The 10569-nt window shown below is 41.4% G+C and overlaps 1 protein-coding gene across 4 annotated transcripts; it reads left to right on the top strand.

Annotated features, from left to right (window-relative positions):
- Window positions 1-2343: 2343 nt before the first annotated feature.
- Window positions 2344-10130, top strand: mbpa (myelin basic protein a). 4 transcript variants are annotated; one of them, XM_084380220.1, is made up of 7 exons: window positions 2344-2615; window positions 4707-4802; window positions 5249-5275; window positions 6501-6521; window positions 8333-8416; window positions 8528-8548; window positions 8990-10130. In XM_084380220.1, the coding sequence occupies exons 1-6, from the start codon at window positions 2496-2498 to the stop codon at window positions 8528-8530; spliced, it is 351 nt and encodes a 116-aa protein (XP_084236346.1). In that variant the 5' UTR covers window positions 2344-2495; the 3' UTR covers window positions 8531-8548; window positions 8990-10130. The 4 variants fall into 4 exon arrangements, with proteins under 4 accessions (XP_084236346.1, XP_084236344.1, XP_084236345.1 ...); XM_084380218.1 differs by lacking the exon at window positions 8528-8548; XM_084380219.1 differs by lacking the exons at window positions 6501-6521; window positions 8528-8548 and having other exon boundaries at window positions 2346-2615.
- Window positions 10131-10569: the final 439 nt, after the last annotated feature.

Consider the following 10569-nt stretch of genomic DNA (forward strand, 5'->3'; position numbering starts at 1 on the left):
ACCTGAGCCACACAGTCGTACTGCTGCTATTGCTACCCGGGGGAGCTGGGAATCATGCAGGCGCATACCGATTACTGGATGACTCACTCTACCACCGTCCAGTTACCAACCTTACTGTTGCTATTACTGCTACCTGAAGTGAGCGGGAATCAAACCCCTGACCCTCCACTTACTGGATGACCCTCTCTACCTCCCGAGCCACACGAGCGTACTAGTGTTTTGTTTCCTGAATAACAAAAATGCTTGTGGGTAACGTGGATGTGTTATTCTGTTTTTGGTGAGATTTTTTGCTTGGGTCTTGATATCCTTCCCTGGTCATCATGTAGTGTAACAGAATAATATGAAAACATGCAGCTACACTGATGGTTTATGTAACATGCACATTTTTCAAATCACATGGTGTTCTTTGTAATGTGCAAGGAGCTTCATCTGAGGGGAGAAAAATAGGTCCTGATACATCAGGCTCCAGCGCAGACATCAGCAGGGGACTGTCGACGAGAGGAACATGATTAGACCCTGAAGCATTATCCTGTAATGAAGCTCAGTGACAGCACAGCATGACAGTGGAGATACTGCTCCTGTTCACAGCCGGTTTGTGTCTGTAGGAGATATTTCACCCAGCCAGAGCATGACACTTTTCTATTTACTATCTCATTTCCAGGTCTAACATATACAGTACATCTGTGAGAGTCTTTAAATGGAAAGAAAGTCAAATATTATTCATACAGCCGGTCACATCAGATGAAATATGGACTTTTCTCTTGTATTTCACTTACTTAACAGGATAAAAACACATTTCTGAAATGTTGCAGCTGTACTTCCACCATCCTCCTGCTTTCATTTGTCATAATGCTCTCTGATATGAAAACAGCTTCATCTGCCACTCCTTCAGTTTCACAAAAGTGAGTTTTTTACGTCTTCTCTAAAAGTAACTTTCAGACTTCAAATAAGAAACAGCTCCAACAAAAAGGCATCTGTTCTGAAATATTAATATTCTGATGCTGCATGGGTGTTTTCTAACACAACTTACCCTGCAACAGATCCGGCTTTGTTCACTGGCTGCTGCAGCCGCCGCGGGCGAAACAACACATGCACGACTCTCACAATGGCAAATGAAATAAAAACTTCGACAAATAGTCAAGGCTATTTAAAATTGTGTGTCCAAGACACAATGGCGGAAGCGCTCACAATAAATGTTGAGCTTGAGCAGCTTGAACACAACAGTCGTGTCTCAAGGTTTCCTTACTCAGTCAGTCTGAATCGATCAAAAGGCGACATGAAGTTCAAACTTTATATAACTCTGATCACTTCAGACTTTTTGTCCGTGAAGTTTGGCGTGTTTACCATGACAATGCTAACATGTTGGTGTTTTGCAGGTTTAACACATGTTCGTGTTAGTTTTGTTCGTTAGCATGCTAGCATTTGCTAATAAGCACAAATCACCAGTTCAGCTAATTAGCACCAAACATGTTTAGCTTTTTCTACGAAATACTACTTTAACATTGATTATTATTATAATCACCACAGTTCTGATTACTGGTCTTACCACTAATGCTACTGCTGCTGCTACCTGGGGGAGCCGGGAATCGAACCGGCGACCGTATACTGGACAAACTGATATTCATATTTGATGATGGCACTAGAGGAAAAATCCAGGGATCACCAAAGTTATTCAGATCCATCCAGTGGGGAACATGAATGTCTTAACATGAATGGTAATGCGACTTGTAGATGGATAACTGAATAATTTGCCCTCTTCGTTGCAGTAGATACAAAGGCCCAATCCCAACACACTCCTTGGCCCTCTTTCCCCTCTCGAAGCTCTATTAGTCATAAGCTTTCAGTCATAGGGCTGTTTCAGTTTAATTTGTTTAAGCACAGAAATAAAGAAAATCCGAACATGCCAAGTCACCACCACTTTATTTCATCACTGCAGACGCAGATACTTGGCTCGCGTTCACACGAGTTGTCACACAGGCTCGTTCTTCCTTCTGGGCCTCTCCATATGTTAATCTGGGTGACTGTACGTCTAATTTAAACACCATCCATTAAGAAAATATATGAGTCCGATTCAACAATGGATCACAGTTCTGCGGGCTGCTTTGCATCAGGGTGCGAGTGCAGACTCAGAGATAACCCTTGTTGTCCCTGCGGCCGGGGTGAAGCAGATGGGGACAGGAACAATGGCCCGGCCCATGCGGAGGGCGGCAGTGACTGACACAGCCACTGAAGCTCTGAAGAATGCCTGGAACCGAGCCAGAGCCATGGACCTCACTGACACTCCAGCCTCACCGCACCCACCCCGACCTGACCCTCCTCGTGTCCCATGGTGCCCCGGGAGCGAGGGGACAACACCTTCAAAGACGCGTCATAAGAGCTGCAGAACGACACTGAAGGAGCAGCAGAGACGGGTGTTGGCACTGTGGGCAGTCTTGAAGAGGAGTACTCAGTAGATACAGAAAGGTCAACTCCACCCAGCTTCAGCGAATACTAGCATGGCTACGGCGAGCACCTCAGGGCAGAGCACCTTCGGGCTCGGGAGGAAAAAGAAGAACCCCGGTCTCATGGATCAGATTACCAAGTTCTTTGGAGGAGACAAAAAGAAAAGGAGCAAGGTGAGTATTGATGCGTCTGCATTTTAAAGGGATAGTTCAGGGTTTTTTTCTCCATGTTAGTAAAGTACAATACCACAATACTGTGCTGTGACTTTTGTTGAATTTGGAAACATTTGCTTGAAATTCAAGTCAGTGGCTTAAAGACTCGAGAAGTCCAGTTCCTCCAAAGAATCACCTGATTTTCTGATATATGAATTCTGAGGACGGTTTTGTTGATGTCGTATGAAAACCAGAATGTCAGCTCTTCATAATCTAGGAAAACGAAAACTTTTTTTAATTATGTGACAGTGTGAAGTTTGTAAAAGTTGTGTTAAAGCTTAAGATGTAGAAGAATTTCCTCGATCCATTAAGGAACACAAAAAAGACAAAATAACATAATAATTAGAAAAACAACTGAACGAAAAATTAAACTGAACTGCGAGAGCAGGATAACTGCCTTTTGTGGAGTATTCTGCGATTATAATGCCATAAATCATTAAAAAAAAATCTTACAAAAAGGAAAAGAAAACAGGAATCCATGTTTTCAACTTTATCAATTGCCAATAATGGAAAAAATTAGGGCTCCACACGCTAAACATGTAGATTTACATTTTTAATTTCAAACTCACTTGCCGCCTGCAAAAAGTACATTTCTCAGTTTGGGCTTTGCTTGTAGCTGAAGGGATTTGGAGAGTTTCTGTTTAAAGGACCAGTGAGCGCTTATTTGCCAAACCAGAATCTCCTTGATTGTGATTTTGTTTGACAATTACCTTCATTCCTCTTTAATTTTAAGGGAATAATGCAGCCTGGCGTGCAGTAGTTTTTGTGAAAAGTAAGATGCAACAAGATTTTTATGTCATTAAAAAAAAAGAAAAAGAAAATTCATACTCAGAAAACTTTTATCTTTTATAAAGGTTAATCTAATAATATTATTGGGACTGTTGACTGGGACCAAGAGGTTTAAGTGGCTGTCACTGTTAAGATACTGACTTTTAAGGGTCATCTTTGTTAGAAAAGTTACTTTCAGAGTCTCTTTCCCAACTCGTCAAATAGCGACGCTCTGGGATTGAAGGTCGGGTCGGCCGCCATCACAAAGCGTTTGAAAAAGACACTCAAAAATCAGCTTTTCTCACAAACATGACCTTTATTGTGACACTTCAGTGGTACAGACTCAACACCTGGCTTTTCTAATCTGCAGTTATTCATCAGTTCACATAATTTATCTGAGTTTATAAGTTAAAGAATAATAAGAACCTACTCACTGAAATGTTGTGAGAGAAAACATGAGCCTAAACTAAATTTACAATAGATGCAACATCACTAAGATGCACGTAAATTGAGTTTGTCGGATAAAAAACCTCTTCCAAGATCAAGACTGAGCGCCGTGTGATGGGAGGGGCCCTCAGGAGTCAGAGCTGCTCTCATACAGACCTCCTTTCATCTCACATGAGGAGCTGCAGCACAATGTATCATGGATCACAAATATTTCAGATGGATGAAGATCTTTTCCATCGTATGTTACAGGCTTTCTGTCCTGCATTTGCATGATAATACAGAGCCAAAAGAAAACCACAAAGACAGATATCTAGACATGAAAGGTGTCTTTTTAGGGCGCTCGTGAAACATACTGTAGCAGAAAACACACGTAAATTACAACAATCAAACGTCAGACTGCAGGACGAATCAGCCGTCTGCGGTGCAGGCAGAGATGGTCAGATGAGGTTACTGTGAAGGTTTGCAGGACTTTCTAGTTTCATACTAAGAGTTCGCTCTCTTACCCCACTTGTATTTTATCGGACCTTAAATGATCAATTCTTCTTCTACTTCATTTCTCTCTCACATCATGCGACTCTCCACTCAGCAAGGCCTCGAAACTACTATAATTATTGTAATTATTATATAAGGAGGTACGGCGCAGCTAGGACACGCTTTCAGGAAAGTAACTGATGTCTGTTGGAGCTCATGCCGAGCTAATCCATCATGAATACGCTGCGTGAAAAGATTTTAGATACACACTGCTTCAGGGTCTAAAAAACCTGATGCATTTCTGATTTCACAGCAGCTTTACTCCATCTTGTGCAGCAGTAACTTGACCTCTGTTGATCCTCACAGGGGTCGTTCAGGGGTCACTCTGCCTCCTCACCCCTGCAATCCTCCACTCGCCGCCGGACCAATGAAAATGCTGTGGTGCATTTCTTCAGGAGCTTTGTAAGTTTCTTATAACCGACCGTAACACACGTTGATCCATGTACATAAAGTCACTTATTTTTCCTTCATGCTAACATCCTGAGTTTCATCCAAACAGTTTGATGTATTACTCAGAACAAGTCAGAACAAAGAACAAACCATTTTCCTCCAATGTTGAACTGTCAGTTTTTCCTTTGATTTGCTTTTGGATTCGACTTTTGGCATCAAAACTGCGGCAGCGTCTCAAGAACAGCACGCTGAACTGTTTTTCCTCGGCTCCCTCACAGATTACAAAGCTGCGTGACTCCTTCATTTACATAAAAAAGGGAACGGGAGAAGGTTTCAATCAGCAGCTCAATCATCTGTTTGTTTCACAACAGAGTTTTGTTGTTCTGCTTTCCTGCCCGGCCCAATCAGTCATTCTGTTTGTTTGTTTTTTTTTTTGTTTGTTGCTTGGTGTCTCTCAGGTTTCCTCCCCTCGTCCTAAATCCAGGGTGAGTCTCATTTTTTCACAATATCTTGTTTTTGTTAATCATTCCAGGGGTGAAGATGCAGAGATGCACTGATAATTCAAAAGAAGACTTCTGATCACGCTTTAGCCGTGTTCACCATCATTTCTCTCAATGTCAAATTTAAACAGCTGAAGTTTCTTGAATGACGTTTTAAGCTTTTTTTTTGGATTTCCACTTTAGGCTTCACTGGGTACCTTGGGGTCGGTCTTTTGGGGGCTTTAGGCCATTATGCATGGTACTTATAGCTTTGGCACCATCCAGTGGTAGTACACTGCTACTATCCTCCTCCCTCATTGGATCTGACCTGAAGACAATTTGTCAAATTTTTACCAACAAAAATGTAGGCCATCAATAAAATGTGTAAGATGCTACAGTCATAGCAAAGATTTGTCTGGTAAAATTTGCTAATAAGCACTAAACACTAGTTTAGCTAAAAGCATAACACATTAGTTTGGTTAATTAGTACTAAAATGGTTTTAAGCTAATATTTGGCTATTAGCACATAGACATAAATTAGTTTAACATTAGCTAGTTAGCAGCAAAAACTAGTTTTAAGCAAATGTTTAGCTATTGTCATTAAACACTACTTTAGCTAATTAGCACTAACAATGGTTTTCAGCTAATGTTTAGTTATTAGCACTTTATACTAGTTTAGCTAAAAGTATGAAACATTAACTTAGTTAATTATCACCAACAATGGTTTTCAGCTATTGATTAGCTATAAGCACTAAATATCAGTTTAGCTAATTAGCACTAAACAATGGTTTTGAGCTAATGTTTACCTATTAGTAGCAACTAAACACTAGTTTAGCTAATTACATGTAGCAGTAAACACTAGTTTTAAGCTAATGTTACGCTATAAGCATTGTATATTTCTCATGCTTATATTTCAAACTAAATGATAATTCTACCGTTTATTGATGGAACTGCATGTTTTACATGGGTGGTGCCAAACCAGTGGGTCAGGACCGCTCCAGTGGGTCACATTATAGACCAGAGGGGTCACAGTGTACGTATACGGTGGAAAAGTCACTCTTTAGCGCAACAACTCATGCGTCAGGGACCAGAAACCAAAACATTTTGGTTCTTACTCTAATTAATCAACCATCACATCATGGCCTAATCTCACCATCTTATATCTTTAACTGGATGATGCCTCTACACTCTCATCTCATCATGTCACTGTCTGTTTCTTTCTCATCTCCAGTGGAGAGACGTCTTGGGCTTGGTACGTCACACAACCCTCCCTCCTCCAGTCAAACAATAGCCCCACTGCTGACACAACCTGTGTGTGTGTGTGTGTGTGTGTGTGTGTAGAGGGCTCCTCTGCATGGTCTCCTTTGTGTGCAGTGCACCTGTTACCTAACCTTCACGCTCTTCCTGTCTCTGTCTCTGCTTTGTGCCTCGCGAAGAAATATCTTTTATACTCCAGCACGTTGATTTTACACATATTCAAAAGGAGGGATGATTCACCAGTGTTTACATACAGTAGCTGAAAAGCTTACAGCAGCTCACTCTCCCACAGAAAACCGCTTTCATTCACTGATTCATCAGTCGAAAAGATCGATTTATTCGTTATTGACACCATCGAGTATTGGCTTATTGGTGAATTAATTTTCTTTGCTTCAATCCAGAGCGGCTCACTGCTTCTGGATGACTTTGAAACTGCTCAGCTATTTATGAACCACAACCGGTAAACATATTCTCTTAGGACCTCTTGGCCTGCATCACCTCACTCCTCCTCCTCCTCCTCCTCTCTTTCACAACTCTCGTTCTGTGTAACATCTCCATCCTCTCTGTGCCAGAGATGACTCACCGATACATCTGTTTTGCCTTTCCACCCTCCTTTGTTTCTTCTCATCTGTCTGGTGACTCTGGACAGCCATTCATGTGTCATTTGACGGCCATTGACCACTTGCGTGTCTGTCTTTTCACTGTGGACTTTACCTCGTCCTTGCCATCCATTTTCTTCCTCCTGAAGGTTTCCTGAGTCTGGTCCTGTCACGTGTTCTTGTTTTCCCTCCGTGTCTCGATCATGTTATTCTCTCAGACAACAGAGACGACTCTTCAGCATTACACTGCTGCTGTTGCAGGGAAACCATAGTTTTGTTGTTTTGTCCCGCTCCTTAGGAGCAATAAAAGTAAAAATATGGTTATGGCCAGTCCTCCTCCTTATGTGAAATTTCTCGCTCTTTTTCCTTCTTCACTTGACTTCCTCCTTTGCTACCCTAATAATGACTATGGCCACTAGAGGTCGCCGTCTAACAAGAAAATACAGGTCGTAATAAACTGCTTTTGCAGTCGACCTATATGGTCTTCTTCTAACGAGGATGGGCTAAATAAAACTACTTTGTTCGGTTTAGAGAAAAGACCACTTGCATGATGTAACTTAAAAACATTACATCCATTAACTTTGAAAAAGTCAGCGTTGCCTCTCAGTTTCTGATGGGACACACACCAGTCTCCTGGGGAAAGTCTCCATCCATCAGCCCCAATGTCCACCCACATGTTTTATATGTGGTATTGCGGTTTCTGTTTGTTTTACTCAAAACTTAATTGCTAAGTTAAACTTAATTAAACTTGGATCGGAGTATCACCTGCACGCAAAATTGGAATTTGGCATATGTGCTGCACACAATTTGAAGGTCTACAGTGTTATTTGTACACAGATGGTAACTCTAGACCTTTACAATTCAAGTATAGTTTTTAAAAACCTCCCATCACTTCATCGTTATTATCACCAAGGGAATTTCAGCTTCTTCATATCAGGACATGTTATTTGTGGATTTGTGTTTTTTGTCCAACAGCTGTAATAACTGTGCCCTCTTTAACATATTTAAGCAATTGTTTTGGGCATTTTGTTAGAGAAGTCAGACATCTCTGACGCTCTGAGATTAAATGATCCTCATCTCGTTAAAAAAATGAGGCCAAGAGCCGATATAAAACGCGTTAAACGTCTGGTTAAAGGTTAGACCATGACGGAGCAGCAGGGCGCTGGTTTCAGGTCTCCATCTGTGCTTATAGAGCATTTTTTTCTAGGCCTCGTCGCCGCGTGCCGAGAGCACAAAGTCACCAGTCAGAAGACGCAGAGACCAAAGCACACTGTCCAGACTCTTCAACCTGGTGAGCTTTTTACCGCACGTTTGAATCCTTGTTTCACTCTGATTTTTCCTCTTTGTACTGTAAAAACTGGGCTTCATAAACACTGTTTCCTGTCTGTGTTTAATGCTACAGTGATGCTCTCGTCAGAGATCAGTGAGTAATAAATAAAAGCAGTATAATAAGTCATCGTTTTAAGTTCACTCATCTTCTTTCATCGACACGCTTTCACAGCCAGGGAAGAGGATTAGGACCACTGTGTCTTTTCACAGTGGTCCTAATCCTCTTCGCACACATCAGCCTGCCATCATAACGAACTAATGAATTAAAGAGCAACATTTCATTTTTACAGTGACACTACATCTAAACACAGACATTAAACTTGTCATACTTGTTTTCATTGATTCGTTTTCTGTAAATCTACCTCGACTCTTCTGAGGCTTTGTTTTCAGCATGGACGATCTCCTTCACTCCCAATAAATGTGAAGCATTCGACAATCAAATCCTTCAGCAACAACAAAACCCCACATTCAATCTTACATGTCAGATGACCAGATGTTTTCTCAGCCTCCTCATCATCCTCTTCCTTCTCTCCAGGGAGACACCAAGTCCCGTCCACCCCCTAAACGCTGGAGCACCATCTTCTAAGCTCTCCGCCGAGGACCAAACAGCAGATCCGACGCCGACGGGACAAGACAAAGAAGAAGAAGAAGAAGGAGGAGGAGGAACAGATCTGCAAGCGGCGGACTCACAACCTCAAGAAATGTTAACACACTAACAGCGGCCTCCTGTATGTTTAGACGGTGACACCCATCATGAAATCCACCATGTGTAGGTGTTCACCATCTTTTTTTAATCCTACTCCTCAGCATATCTCGTCTCAGTCATTATGTAGCTGTATCTTGGTCTGATGGTGCTACTGTCTGCTGTCTGAGGTTTGTGCATGGCAGATGTTTTATATTTGTCTCCCGTCATCTGCATTTTTGTACACGAGTGACGCTTTATGTATCTCGCCGACTCTCACACCGAACAAGCCTTTGTTTTTTGTTTTTACATGTGAAGTCTAGACGGAGCGTTTGTGGTCGTTGTGCTCGAGTGAAATGTATGTCGCAAAAAAAGAAATGTATCTGAAAAACACAACTGGAAACCTTCAGTGTATGAGCAGCGTGGACTCTAATATTGTTTTTACGTAACACTTTTGTTTCATTACGCTTCAGTGTAATTAAAAACACATGTACAGTATGATGTCATCCAAAGCGCCCTTTTCAAATGCACTGTTTAAACTAAATAATACCAAAAGAACCGACTGGTCTGCTCTCTTTTCTTTTATCTGTTTGCATCTTAAATTAAGTTTGAAGTTTTAATGTTAGAAGATGATAAACGTGCGTTTTTGTCTGATGGTCGGATAGTAAGTGGTTCATGGTGGGAGCATTCAGACGGTCGAGAAGAGGAGTTTTTTTGGGACAGTATGTTGATTTCAAATGTTCTGACGTGTCATTTTATTTTCGCATCCCGATTCTCTGTCTGCATGTTCACTTTAACAAAATAGTCAAAACAACTGTATGGGTTGTTTTTTTTGTTGTTGTTTTCTTTCTGAGGTTGCTGACGTGTGGTGGTGCTACAGGATTAGGAACTGATACTTAGAAAACTGAGTGTTTTGTTTCCTCTTAATGTAAAACTCTAACTGGAAATAAACGTGTCTTCTTCTCTGTTATTAAATGGTTTAAAATCTGACAAACCTGTTTCCTTGATTGCATCTATTTTCAACCACATAAGGTAACGCAAAAGGTTTTCTAGCTTCCTGGTTATGCACAAGTATCCTAAAGAAGAAGGAAGGGTCATCGCATCACCGAATGTCGCTTTGGGGTCAGACAAAGGTGTTGGCTGTATTGAAGTCGATGGGAGATGCATGTGGAAACACACTAAAAGCCAACATACCATGTCTGAAGCAGCCCTGATGTTTACTCTACAGCTGAATAACTGAGGAGGGAGGGAAAAAAATAAAGTATTGGCTTCTTAATCAACCCATGATCCACCACTGGAAACACTCCCACGCACATCTTGAAATATCCTCTGGAGGCCAATCATCCGTCTCAGACAACGATCCTGAAGAGCTCACCTACATCAAGCTGTACATGTTGTCCTATATATAATTACACACTTAAGGAGACCCAGAG

The sequence above is a fragment of the Pagrus pagrus genome, assembly GCF_965226575.1.
Source record: "Pagrus pagrus genome assembly, chromosome: 17".
NCBI classification, from domain to species: domain Eukaryota; kingdom Metazoa; phylum Chordata; class Actinopteri; order Spariformes; family Sparidae; genus Pagrus; species Pagrus pagrus.

Excerpts from the sequence above, each read along its gene's own strand:
- mbpa (XM_084380218.1), top strand. The coding sequence starts at position 2,496 with ATGGCTACGGCGAGCACCTCAGGGCAGAGCACCTTCGGGCTCGGGAGG. Across the intron at positions 4,803-5,248 it reads TGCATTTCTTCAGGAGCTTT|GTTTCCTCCCCTCGTCCTAA; the intron begins GTAAGTTTCTTA and ends GGTGTCTCTCAG. Across the intron at positions 5,276-6,500 it reads CCCCTCGTCCTAAATCCAGG|TGGAGAGACGTCTTGGGCTT; the intron begins GTGAGTCTCATT and ends TCTCATCTCCAG.